Below are 14,961 nucleotides of genomic sequence, written 5' to 3'. Positions count from 1 at the left end.
GAAAAGAAGACCAGTACACACTCAGTACATCTGCCAGGAGGTCTCATCCAAATTGTGGAGGAGGTTCTGCTGGTGGCTACTGAACATACTGTCTGCAATCAACAGCAAATTGCAACTCATGTCAACACGAATGGTGCACGTTGCTTGCCGCTTGGGTTCTGAGGCCAACATAGGTACCTTTAATCAGTTAGTTGGATTGCTGAAGGCTGCTAATATTGCATGTGGGTACAAGCAATGTTCAATATTTGCAGCATCTTATCCACCATCAACCATCATCGTCATCTTGCTTGGAGGCAAGAGTAAGGTCTAAACCAGAGGCTCAGATGGTTCTGCAATGGATCTTGGTTGCAAATTACTCAACCTCCACTATCAGGTGGAGAAATGTAGTCACCTCCTCCCTCTCAATAGGCCAGGTGTGCACTAAACACAGGAAGTAGTTTCTCAGGTAACAGAGTACATGTGGCACAAACATCGGGGGCTTTTAGATTTGAGGAACCCATCCCTGAGGTCACTGCCTGCGGAAACTGTACATCAGCCACGTTTCTCTTATAGAACTTTTATCCTTGGAGATTTGAAAGAGAAAATGTCAACATGGTACTAGTAAACTGCAGGAGTTGTAAGATCCAGAATTACTAGTATTAGGAAAAGAAAGTTGGCTGAAACTGGAAGTGAATAGCAGTGGAATCAAAAATTCAAACTGGAATGTATATCACAAGGATAGGTTACACAACAATGGTGACATGTATATATCGCTGAAAAGAATTTAATATCTTGCGAGATTACTATGGATTCCAAATGTGGGTGAAATTAATTAGGGCCTACCAAAAGTAAGGGTCTGTGTCAAATTCCACAAGGGACTATGATAGACAATAATGACTAACTTTCAATAGAATGAATGAAATCCAGAAAACATGATGCTATTAAATGCAATGAAATTATATAAAACTGCAGAAACATTAAATGAAAGACCCATATCTGCACTAGACTTTCCATGTCTTACATATGACAACATGTTGAGGGTTATAAATCATATTTAATAACAGTTAACACAGTACAGTGTTCAATATTTCTAAACAACAACAACAACAACAACAGATTGGGTCACAATGAATAGAATACATATTATTTTATTATTATTATTTATTACTATTACTATTATTATTATTATTATTATTATTATTATTATTATTATTATTATCTTCACATTACTTTGATGATACATTGCAATATAAACTGGAAAAATACATCAGAATTATTGTACTTACTGGGTCTGTAAACATTGCTCTCAGATGAGAAGCAAAGGCCAAGAATGCAAAAGTCTGAAATATAACCATATTGACTGTGCTGTACAGAGGGTATGGACTTGGAACCATAATAACCATCACAACAACAAACTCTGCATACAGTATCAGTAGCCATGTCAGAATAGCACAAATGATACCACAAATATCCTGAAAAACAAGTAAGAAAAATGGTCATGTATTACACAGCAATCATCACTCAGCAAAAGTGGGTAAAACATATGAGATAATGCTCTTTAGCAGGGCAAAAACCATGCAGAAGAAATATTTATTCTATGCCAGAATGTTACAAGTGTTCATAACAAAATTTTTGGACACATACGTGCAGCCTAGAGAGATGGGGAAGAGGTCACATTCACTTGAAAATGAAACAACTGATGAGAGATTCTACATATGCATATCAGAACTGGTACATTCACAGTTTTTTTTATGAACACAGAGGTTATACAGCATTTTTGTCTACATAAAATTTTCTCTTTGTCTGTTTCACCTTTTCTACAAGATATTCTTCTCCTCAGTTACAAATGTAATTCTCTCCCCCCTTAAGTTCTCTACTCTGCACACATCTCTCTCTCTCTCTCTCTCTCTCTCTCTCTCTCTCTCTCTCTCTCACACACACACACACACACACACACACACACACACACACACAGTTGGGGGTTGCATACTTTAGAAATCACGGCACTGCCATTACGTTGGTTTTATTTCAGTTTCCTTTCTTTCAGGTGCAGTTCCACGAGTATGACTCCGATAATTGTGGCACTATGGTTGCTTCCTACTTCTCGACTCAACTTATCTTACTGAAGTACGCAGGAGTGTAATGCTAGTTGTGATTTAATAAAGTTGATTGCACAATCTTGTGTTGTAAAGTAGCACTGACAAAATCACCTACTCTTGGGATCAGATGGTCTCAAATAAAGCTGTGTTTTGTGAGACTGCAGAGGGTGTAAGGAAAAAAAAATTAGGTGTTGGTGTATACCCTGCAACTGTGCTCAATTAGAAGAAGAGTGATGTCTGGAATAAGTTCAATGCAATAGTCCATGCGTCGGACAAAAAGACTTACAAATTTCGACCAACACAAACAAAAGGGTTATATTCTTGAAACTTCCTGGCAGATTAAAACTGTGTGCCCGACCGAGACTCGAACTCGGGATCTTTGCCTTTCGCGGGCAAGTGCTCTACCAACTGAGCTACCGAAGCACGACTCACGCCCGGTACCCACAGCTTTACTTCTGCCAGTACCTCGTCTCCTACCTTCCAAACTTTACAGAAGCTCTCCTGCGAACCTTGCAGAACTAGCACTCCTGAAAGAAAGGATATTGCGGAGACATGGCTTAGCCACAGCCTGGGGGATGTTTCCAGAATGAGATTTTCACTCTGCAGCGGAGTGTGCACTGATATGAAACTTCCTGGCATGTTTTAATGAACACTGTCATGAGTGATAAAATAGCAGTGGTTATAGGGTTCAGAAAAACCTTTTTTTATTATTTTTATTATTATCAGAGGACAGAAAGAAACCAAGTTTTAAGAGAGGTTAGAGGTTTAAGAGAGGTTAGGATTTAGACAAACCTTCAGTTTGAGAAAGATACCAAAAAACATAATTCTAGCTTATGACATCAGCATAAACAACTGTTGGCTAAGAATGTTCAACAATCAAGAGAAATTTCAACTCTACTCAATTTTTAACTCAGTCAATGTGAAATGTCAGCTATCTTTATTGCATCAAAGTATTTGAGGACAGAAATAAAATTAATGAATTAATTATCTGCACAGATAAATTAGAGTCCTCAAACCCAGCTGACATAATCTGCCTCTTTGAACATCATATGACCACTGGTATAGAACTTTTAAGTGTTACAGGATTTAGGTTAGCATCTCACTTTTGTAGAGCAGAAATGGAGAAAGGAGGAGTTGCCACATTCATCAGGAACTGTCATAAATTTAAGAACATAGACATTCATAAATTTTGCCTAGAACAGCATGTGGAAGCATGTGCAAAAGAAGTAGAATTTCATAAAAAATCCTTCATAATATTAAGTGTATATTGGGCACCTGCAGGTAACTTTAATCTGTTCATAAACCATCTTGAAGCTGTACTGGCCCATTTAACAACCAAAAACAAAGAAATAGTGGTTGCTGGTGACTTCAATGCAGATTTCCTTAAAGACTCTCCCAATAAGAACTCATTTCAGTTAATAACACTATCATTCAACTTAATTCCCACTGTATAGTTCCCAACTAAGGTAGCCAATTGCTCACTGATAATATCTTTATAGAAAAGCCCACTGCTTGAATACTGCTCAGCAGTGTGGGATCCATACCAGATAGGGTTGATAGAATAGATAGAGAAGATCCAATGGAGAGCAGTGCACTTCATTACAGGATCATTTAGTAACCGTGAAAGTGTTACGGAGATGACAGATAAACTCCAGTGGAAGACTCTGCAGGAGAGATGCTCAGTAGCTCGGTACGGGCTTTCGTTAAAGTTTCGAGAACATACCTTCACCGAAGAGTCAAGCAGTATATTGCTCCCTCCTACGAATATCTCGCGAAGAGACCATGAGGATAAAATCAGAGAGATTAGAGCCCACATAGAAGCATACCGACAATACTTCTTTCCACGAACAATACGAGACTGGAATAGAAGGGAGAACTGATAGGGGTACTCAAGGTACCCTCCGCCACACACCGTCAGGTGGCTTGCGGAGTATGGATGTAGATGTAGATGAACAAAATTATATTACAAAACCAGTAGTCAATGGCCTCTCAGACCGTGATATGCAGTTCCTTCTGTTAAATGTTAATACTGAACAGGATATAAAATCTGTTAAATATGAACTCAAGAGGGTAATCAATAAGTCAAAAATTGATTATTTTAGGACACTCCTCACAGACATTCACTGGAGTGATGTTTACTGTTCTCATGGCATGAATGAAAAATATAACACTTTTGCTAATAAAGTGCTTACCTTATTTGAACACTGTTTTCTCCCAAAACTAACCAAGGTTAGAGCAAAGTCTACAAAGAAGCCATGGATTGCTCAAGGAAGAGAGGTATCTTGTAAAACAAAGAGAAAACTGTATCTGTCAATCCGAAACAGTTCTGCTGTTGATGCTATAGCACATTACAAGAAATACTGCAAAATATTAAAGACTGTAATAAGGACATCAAAGTAAATATATTACAAGGAAAATATAGTCACATCAGATAACAAAATAAAGACAATATGGGATATAGTGAAGGAGGATATTGGTAGAACCAGACATGAAGAGAGGCAAACAGCATTAAGAGTAATGATACATTGGTGACAGATATGTATAGTGTTGCAAAACTTTTTAACAAACATTTTATAACTGCCACTGAAAAGATGAAGTTGTCAGGTTCTGTAGATGCTGCCATGGGATACCTCAGACCAGACATTTCAAGTAACTTCCATAACATGAATTTGATCCTCACTACCCTAGCAAAAGTAATGTCCATCATAAAATCTTTAAAATCAAAAACATCTGGTGGGTATGATGAAATATCAACAAAATTAATTGAAGAATGTGCTTCTGAGTTAAATAACACATTAAGCTAGCTGTGTTTATCAGTGGAATATTTCCTGTATGGTTGAAATATGCTGAAGTTAAGCAACTGTTTAAGAAGGGAGATAAAGAAATAGTGTCAAATTTCCATCCAATTTCACTTTTGCCAGCATTCTCAAAAATTTTAGAAAAGGTAATGTACAATTGGCATTATAACCATCTTATCACAAATAACATACTGTCAAAGTTACAGTTCAGATTTCTCAAGTGTTCTGATATTGAGAAGACTATCTACACTTAGAGTGAAAGTGTACTTAATTCATTAGACAAAAAATTGCAGGCAACTGGTATATTTTGTGATCTGTTAAAGGCACTTGACTGTGTAAATCACAATATCCTTTTAAGTAAATTAGAACATTATGGTGTAACAGGAAATGCTACAAACGGTTCAAATCTTATATCTTTGGCAGGAAACAAAGGGTGTTATTAGGAAAGAGACATGTATTAAGCTATCAGGCATCATCCAACTGGGAACTAATTACATGTGAGGTCCCACAAGGTTACATCATACATTACCAGACGCCAAGTTTGTTTTGTTTGCCGATGATACAAACATTGCAATAAATAGCAAATCAAGAGTAGTCTTAGAAAGATTGGCCAGTAAAATATTTGTGGACATTAATCACTGGTTTCTAGCCAATTCTTTGTCGCCAAACTTCTAAGAAACACACTACATGCAATTCAGAACTTGTAAGGGGTGTCCCACGAGTATATGCCTAACATATGATGACAAGCAGATAGAAGAAGTGGACAGTGTTAAATTCTTGGGATTACAGCTTGATAATAAATACAACTGGGAGGAGCACACCACAGAACTGATGAGGCATCCAAACAAACCTCTATTTGCAATGCGAATTCTGTCAGACATAGGGGATATAAAAATGAAAAAGCTGGCATACTATTCTTACTTTCACTCCATAATGTCATATGGGATTACTTTTTGGGGTAATTCATCAAGCCAAGCTAAAGTTTTCCGGGCACAGAAATGTGCAATAAGAGTTATATGTGGTGTGAACTCAAGAACATCCTGCAGAGGCCTGTTAGGGAACTAGGGTTACTACCGTATTTACTCAAATCTAAGCCGCACCTGAAAAATGAGACTCGAAATCAAGGAAAAAAAATTTCCAGAATCTAAGCCGCACCTGAAATTTGAGACTTGAAATTCAAGGGAGAGAAAAGTTTTAGGCCGCATCTCCAAATCGAAACAAAGTTGGTCCATTGTAATATGAGACACAATTTAGGTTGAATGAATGACGATACAGCTACAGTAGTTTGGTTCGAGTCATAAGCTTAGCAGTTAAGCTTTACCAGGTAGCCATTGCTATGCGTCAGGCCCGTATTTACACGGGTACCCTTCCTTTTTCACGTGCTTCATCTGGATTGAATTGATTGTTTATTTTCCTTTGATCTGATAAGTGCTGTTCTCTTTGTTATAGGTGTTTACATCACTCTAAGCTGAAAATGCATTATTGTACTGTGTCATGCATTGTTGGTCGCATTCATAATGTGTGTTTACGACCTGTCGCCGCTCGTGGCATGGCTTCTTTCGTGCGCGCTACCGCCGCTTACAATAAAAAAAAGAGAGGAATTGTCTCATTAGTGAAACAATGGCAAGAGACTGCTATTGGTTGTTACTTACACTGCTGCTTTCTTTGATAATGATCAACAAGAACCAAATAATAGACTGCGTACGATAGAAGATGTTCTGAACAAGAGTTTCGCTAAAATTTTTCGCTGTTTGAAAATCTTTGCAGACGCCTCTTTTGTACATTACATTAGAGTCATCTTAGATTTAAAAATCTAGTCAATTGCCGTGCTTCATTTCTGACTGTATCACTATTAGGCATAAGAATAATACGAATACAAACACGACATGATATGTATATTCTTTCGCGTTTGCTGTTGTCTCACACTAGTTTCGTAGTTTATTAGGCAGACAGGATTTAAATGAGATAGCAGCAAACATGAAAAAATACATGGCAAAATGTTTATATTCGTATTATTCTTATGGTGAAGAGAATACTGCATGTGATTCTCAATTCATAAAAGTTCCTATTAGCAACCATCTCTGCTCACAGGTAGGAAAAAACTCAGAACGTAGAGTTGGCCATATTGACAAACATCCCAAACAGTCTTGCCAGTCGGATTTTCATAGTACATTGAAATGCTGCTACATTCGAAGATAAACAATACGGAATTTGTATTTACTTCGTTGGATAATGTATGAAAATGCAGTGATCGAAACTCGGGGCGGAGAAAAAAGCCCGTCTTCCATCTTTTTTTCAATTTATTTACTGACTCAGAGGTTTTGGTGCCAGTATTTATCTTTGTGCCTGCAAAGCATGCCTGTGCAGCGCTGTATATATTCAACGGCAGAAGTTAGTTGTGGTGGCACCTACCAACATTTTTCAGAACTTCCGCTTACTTTGCACTCGATTCTAAACCGCAGGCAGTTTTTTGGATTACAAAAACCGGAAAAAAAGTGCGGCTTGGATTCGAGTAAATACGGTAACTACTGCTTCCCATTATATGTATTCCTTTATGAAATTTGTCATTAAAAATATATCACTTTTTCAAACCAACAGCTCAGTTCATAGAATCAATACTAGAAATAAGAATAATCTTCACAAGGATTTAAACTCACTCACTCTTGTACAAGAAGATATGCATTACTCAGAAATACACATTTTCAATAGCTTGCCAGCAGCCATGAAAATCTTACCAACCAATGAAATTCAGTTTAAGAGAAGCCTAGAGGATTTATTGTTGGCCAACTCCTTCTACTCCATTGATGGATTTCTCAGTAGAACCAACTGGTGTGTGTGTGTGTGTGTGTGTGTGTGTGTGTGTGTGTGTGTGTGTGTGTAACTTCTGCACCATTTCAGTGCAGTAATGTGTTCTTTGTAATTAAGTATTGTAGTAGTTCTATTATATGTTTATTAGCTTATAAATAAAAAAAACATTTTTTTTTAATTTTAAATTCGGTGCATTAATGTGATCTTAGTAAATGAGTGTTGTAAAATGATCCTTTCATACAGTGTTCATAAAAAAAAAATTATGATCATTCCACTTGGGACCTGTGGAAGGTACATTAGCTTATTTGTTTTAGTTGTAAATATTTGTCATGTATTATTGTTTTTCTGACACGTTCCACATCCTGGAGGGCCTCCTCACTACGGATCAATTGGAATGAAAGTAAATCTAGTCTAATCTAGCTAGTGGCTCAGAGGGAGGTAGCAGACTTGCTGGCTAGAAATGCGGGAAGAGGGGTGGCAGGTACAAATGCTAGGCACATGGTACAAGGGTATCAGAACCGGAAAGGTGCAGCACATGGCGATGATGAAGACACATTGATTAGGAGGAGCTGTCAGGATAGAGGAAGGGGAAACTGTTGGGTAGAGGGTGTGGGGAAAATGAGTTAACAGAGATTAAGGCCCAGAAGAGAATGGGAGCAAGGGATGTGTTGCAAGGATAACTCCCTTCTACATAGTTCAGGAAAGCTGATGCTGAAGGGAAGGATCCAGATGGCACAAACTATGAAGCAGCCATTGAACTTGAACATGCTGCACCACTGGGTTTAATTTAGGAGTAAAGGAGACCACTCACTAAACAGCAGAAGTGTTGACTTGTCATCAGGCCAATACAAATGAGAATGAAAACTTGCTAGCTTTGGGATGAATCCTTTGTCATGCTAAAGTGACAACACACACACACACACACACACACACACACACACACACACACACACACACACACACACACACACAACCCACCAGCTCCGGTACCTGTCTATCACGTGCCTACCCTGCCACTCCTCCCTCGTTTTCCCAGCCAGCAAGCCTGCTGTCTCCCTCCGTGCTTCTAGCTAGCCACTCTCAAACCCTCATCCTGCCACCCACCTCTTTCCCCTCTATCTGTTCCACCCAACATAACCCCCAACCTAATCCACCTGCTGAAATGTAATCCTGGCATTATGTGTTCACCTGGCACAATGTGGGGCCACAGGTGTGTGAGTGTGTTTTGTGTGTATATTTGCACTCTAGCTTCACGAAGGATTTATACCAAACCTAGCAAGTTTTCTTTCTCATTTGTGTGTGCCTAATGACAAGTCAATGATTCTGTTATTTGGTGAGTGGTCTCCTTTGCTCCTAAATTATTTACATTCAAAGAAGACTTTCACATATAAACAGAACAATATTCACTTCAAACCACTTAGTCATTGTATATACAGTCGTCATGTCCAACAGTTGCATATGTAGTGGCAATACAGTCAGTCTTTGGTTACACTTGCAAACTAAAGGCAGAGGCATTTCTCTTGCTTTTGCCCATTAGTAAACGGATCATTTCCCTAAATCAAGCAAATTTGGTTCTCAGGAATGACGTCTCACAGATTGCAAAGGCAGAGTTCTTGGTTGGTCTAACAGCCGAGAGTTGTTCTCTGTATAACTAGAAATTTTCTCAATATTGTGTTGTTGTTGTGGCCTTCAGTCCAATGATTGATTTAATTCAGTTCTCTACGCTCATCTGTCCTGTGGAAGTCTCTTCATCTCTGCATAACAACTCCAACCTACATATATTTGAACTGTAGTCACATTCTCTCTCTCTCTCTCTCTCTCTCTCTCTCTCTCTCCCTCTCCCCCCCCCCCCCCCCCCCAATCTTTATCTATCTATCTTTACCTCTCACTCCTCCTCTGCAATTTTTAGCACACAGACATCCCTCTATTACTAAATTAGTTATTCCCAATGCCTCAGGATGTGTCCCATTAACATATTTCTTCCTTTATCCAAGTCATGCCATACAGTTCTTTTATATCCAGTTCAAACAATTGAAAATCCAAGATGGAATGTAACAACATTCCTGTAACCCTCCTGGCCTCAACCTGTCCTCACCCATCCAGCCCCTTCCCTGCTCCCATTCCAGCATTACACAGCTGTCATTCCACCACCACACCCAGTCTTTTTTATTTATTTCTCTCTCTCTCTCTATTTCTCTCCTTTTCTGCTACCCCCCCCCCCCCTCCCCACCTCTCCCCTGCCCGTCACCCAACCTGCAGTACTTCACTCTCCACCGTCCCCACCATACTATCCCTCCCCCTCCCTGCCCCAGCCTCCTCCTTTCTCCCACCGGGTCGCCACTCCCATCGTGCAGTGGTGCTGCTGCTCACAGTGTGGTTTCAGTTGCCTGAGACTGTAGTTGTGTAGTTGCATTTGCATGAGTGTGTGTGTGTGCACATGTACGTATGTCTATTGCTGACAAAGGCCATTGGCCAAAAGCTTTAAGTGTGAAAATCTTTTTGTTGTGCCTATCTGCGACTCAGCATCTTTGCTACATGGTGAGTAGCAGATTTCTATCCAATTTGTCCAATAACTCTTCACTGGTTACTCTATCCACCCACCTGACCTTCAGCATTCTCCTGTAACACCACATTTCAAAACTTACTGTTTATTGTCCATGTGCTGCTTCCATATAAGCCTACACTCCACAGACTTTCGGAAAGGGCTTTCCAACGCTTAAATTTACACTCAATGTTTACAAGTGTCTCTTCAGTTATTTTGCTGCCCAAATACCAAAACTCACCGGCTACTTTTAGTGCCTTATTTCCCGATCTTTTTCCCTCGGCCCATTACCCTTGCTTTATTTTTGCTGAAATAACCTTATAACCTGCTTTTAGGGCACTACTCATTCCATTCCATTGACCTTCAAAGTTCTTTACTGCCTCTAACAAACCTCAAAGTTTTTGTTTCTTCTCACTGACTTTAATTTCCTTTTCAAAACAGTCTACGGTTTCTTTTGTTGCTTGCTCGAAGTACAGATTGAGTACCATGGGGGACAGCCTAAAACTCTTGCTCAGTTCTTTCTCAGTTGCTGCTGCCCTGGACTTTATTCATGGTAACTTGAGTCAAAAACATTTTCAAAATCTACAAACACTCCAAATGTTTTCTTCTCATCAACCTATTTTCTAATGTAAGCTGTAAGATCAGTATAGCTTTGTGTATTCCTACATTTCTCCAGAACCCAAACCAGTCTTCTCTCTGGTTGGGTGCTACCAGTCATTCTACCTTTCTATAGATAATTCATAACAGTATTTTGCAACTATGACAAACTGATGGCTCAGGCAGCATCCGTCTTCTTTGGCAATGGGATTGTAGTAATAGTGGAAAATTATCTTGCTGCATAGTGCCGCTTATGAAATAAGTTTATGATACGCTATGTAATCATAGTGTTGTTTATTCTTTGTTTTTACTTTTGGTCCCTGTGTGTAACCAGAGATGTATTTTATGCATTGTCTCTGTAGTTGTGCTTCGTAAATGTTGGAATAAATCTTGTCAAATAGCCAGCATTTAGTGGTGACCCCAATATGAAAGGAACGCACAACTTCAAAGTACAGGATATACTAGCTGCGCCCCCAGCCACAGAACGATACGCAACAATTAAAAGCACACTAATCAAATGCCTGTCATGGTCAGAGACCAAGAGACTTGGAGAAATTATTGTCCACAAAAGAGCTCGGTGGTCGCACCCCTCGCAATTATCACATTGTCTGTGCACTTTGGCAAATAGTCAGTGAAGACATAATGAGGAGCACCTGGATGCCATGCCTGCCCACAAACAGACAAGGGATACTTATGGTGTGTGTGGGAGGTTTGGATGTGCTAGCACAGATGGTTGACCATATGTAAGTATGAAACCTGTCGCACCATAACCAGAGAGTCCCACCACAACATCATTTGCATTGCTATCGGCACAACTGGCAGAGATTATAGCACAGGTCGTGGCTCTGCACCACGTACCAATTGACATCGGTGCCATAGCTCAACACGGGGTCGTAGCTGCTCACCATCAACCACAATGGTATGTTGGTACCACAGACAGTTTCGTATGGAGGCTAAGAAGAGTAACTCGCCATGAAAAAGAGGAAGCAATGACAAGGGCTCAGTTATAAAAGCAACTGATTCAACAGATAACAGGCATCACCTTTTCATCACCAAGCAATACACGAACAGCCTTTTGTGGTAGACACCACAGTAGACATGTCAGTTTATCTTGCCAAATGCCTACCTCACTGTAGTCATGATGACTGTCACCTTTTTGGTGCGAATGGCTTCATCATTGACATGTGAACAGGTGACATTAGCTCTCAATCTGGGTCTCCAACGTCGATTTGATCCTACATTGATTCAAATGGCAATTCATAGTCACCGACATTGTGCATCTGACATTAGGAGCAAACTTTTTGTCATACTTTTGACTATTTTCAGACCTCAGACGTCACCATCTTCTGGACACGACAACCAACCTAAGCAGCGATGGTTGATTTCATCACAGTGACTGCACCAGAATATGAACAGCAATGCGTGATTCACTGTGTGGTGTCACCGCCAGACACCACACTTGCTAGGTGGTAGCCTTTAAATCGGCCGCGGTCCGGTAGTATACGTCGGACCCGTGTGTCGTCACTGTCAGTGATTGCAGACCGAGCGCCGCCACACGGCAGGTCTAGAGAGACTTCCTAGCACTCGCCCCAGTTGTACAGCCGACTTTGCTAGCAATGGTTCACTGACAAATTACGCTCTCATTTGCCGAGACGATAGTTAACATAGCCTTCAGCTACGTCATTTTCTACGACCTAGCAAGGCGCCATTATCATTTGCTATTTATCTTGTGATGCATGTACCGTCAGACCGATGTTCACCAATTATGGATTAAAGTTAAGTATTCCAGAAGCTCCGTACTTTTTTTACTAGACTCAACTCCTTTAACTGTTCCAGACCTCACGCCAGCCTGCGTGAGCTTAAACGCGTGCCTTTTGGCTATCTCATAGTGGCTTGGCTGTCTTGCCAAGTCACAACACACTGCATATTGCACCCCTTTGGCAGTATCCAGAGATTACACAGCAGTCACCCACAACAGCACCAGTGCAACACAATATGGTGCACAACACATTAACAATGCCCAACCCACCGATCCATGCACAACCACGGCATTTGAAATTGGATAAGTTTAAAGCAGACAAACAGGAGTTTGCCTTCATGCCAGCACAGGTAATCTGCTGACTATCTAGTAACAGCCAGTCTTTGCCTCTCCACATCAAGCCAAAGAAAATTAATGGAGGACATCCCTGTGGCAATTATCGTTAACCCAACGTAAGGGCTAATCCCTATCGATACCCTGTGCCCCACATTGAGGAATTCACACGTGACATATATGGTAAATGCATCTTCTCTGCCATAGATCTGGTGCGAGCTCACTATCAAACACCAGTCGCACTAGAGGACATCATCAAAACAGTAGTGTGTACTCCATTTGGACTTTCTGAATTTACCAGCATGCCATTTGGCCTATGCAACACTGCCCATACTTTTCAAAGGTTCATGGATGAAGTGACACATGACCTTGATGTCTGTTTTGTCAGTATTGACAATGTTTTAGTGATGTCCACATCAGAGACAGAGTACCTAGAGCATCTTCACCCACTTTTCGACCATCTTCATGGACATGGTTTGCTTATAAATCCAGTGAAGCGTGTTTATGGAGCAGCAGAGGTGCAGTTCCTGTGTCACACCATCAATGCCCAAGGAACATGGTCTCCACAAGAGAGCATCGAGATGATCTTTAATTACCCACAATCTTTAGCAGTATGTGAGTTCGATTTTTAGGTGTTACAAATTTTTATATGTGTTTCATTCGTAACCATGTCTTATTGGCAGCACCTTTAAATGAGTACCTATGAGGAATACATAAACCTGTGAGGAAGTGAAGTGGACTGATGGAATGCTAGTGGCTTTTGCGAAACTGAAATCTGCTATCGCAGATACCACATTTTTGGCTCACCCAGTTCCACAAGCACCTCTCGCCCTCATGGTCGATCCCTCTACATCAGCAGACAATGCCATGTTGCAACAGTAGGCGAACTAGTGCTCGCAACCATTAGAATTTTACAGCAAGAAATTTTCGCAGGCACAACACCGATGGTCCACGCACATAGGAAGGCAAAAAGTATGTGGTATGCAGGTAGAATAGCTAAGTCTCAGTATAAAATTAAAACCATATGGTCAATATAATGGAAGGAAACATTCCACGTGGGAAAAATTATATATAAATACAAAGATGAGGTGACTTACCGAACAAAAACGCTGGCAGGTCGATAGACACACAAACAAACACAAACATACACACAAAATTCAAACTTTCGCAACAAATTGTTGCCTCATCAGGAAAGAGGGAAGGAGAGGGGAAGACGAAAGGAAGTGGGTTTTAAAGGAGAGGGTAAGGAGTCATTCCAATCCCGGGAGCGGGAAGACTTACCTTAGGGGGAAAAAAGGACAGGTATACACTCGCACACACGCACATATCCATCCACACATACAGACACAAGCAGACATATTTAAATATGTCTGCTTGTGTCTGTATGTGTGGATGGATATGTGCGTGTGTGCGAGTGTATACCTGTCCTTTTTCCCCCTAAGGTAAGTCTTTCCGCTCCCGGGATTGGAATGACTCCTTACCCTCTCCTTTAAAACCCACTTCCTTTCGTCTTCCCCTCTCCTTCCCTCTTTCCTGATGAGGCAACAATTTGTTGCGAAAGTTTGAATTTTGTGTGTATGTTTGTGTTTGTTTGTGTGTCTATCGACCTGCCAGCGTTTTTGTTCGGTAAGTCACCTCATCTTTGTATTTATATATAAAACCATATGGTCAGTCGTAAAAGAAGTTGCTGGTCTGCAGAGACAGGTCGAGGATATAGAATCAGTGCATAGTGGGAATGTCCATGTTACTGATAAGTCGCATATATGTACAGCATTTAATAATCACTTTCTGAATATAGCAGGTGAACTAAATAGAAACCTAGTCCCAACAGGGAATCACATAGCGCTCTTAGAAAAAAGTGTTCCGAGACTGTTACCTGAAATGCTCCTCCACGATAGTGACAAGAGGGAGATTGAGTTAATAATTAAATCATTAAAGACCAAGAACTCTCATGGATATGACGGGGTATCTAGCAGAATACTGAAGTATTGTTCTATGTATGTTAGCCCAGTACTCAGCCATATCTGTAACTTTTCCTTTAGGAGT

General features: G+C 40.3%; 1 protein-coding gene across 3 annotated transcripts in view; it reads right to left on the bottom strand.

The window, feature by feature from the left end:
* The window catches only part of LOC124794791 (palmitoyltransferase ZDHHC3), a 118,916-nt gene that overhangs the window by 65,975 nt on the left and 37,980 nt on the right, over positions 1-14,961 (bottom strand). For all 3 annotated transcript variants that reach the window (XM_047258443.1, XM_047258444.1, XM_047258445.1), the window contains exon 3: positions 1,266-1,451. In XM_047258443.1, coding sequence (XP_047114399.1) covers positions 1,266-1,451 — 186 coding nt within the window. The remainder of the gene's footprint in view (positions 1-1,265; positions 1,452-14,961) is intronic.

This window comes from Schistocerca piceifrons, chromosome 4 (genome assembly GCF_021461385.2).
Source record: "Schistocerca piceifrons isolate TAMUIC-IGC-003096 chromosome 4, iqSchPice1.1, whole genome shotgun sequence".
In the NCBI taxonomy this organism is placed as follows: domain Eukaryota; kingdom Metazoa; phylum Arthropoda; class Insecta; order Orthoptera; family Acrididae; genus Schistocerca; species Schistocerca piceifrons.
This window is presented reverse-complemented; position numbering and strand designations above follow the sequence as displayed.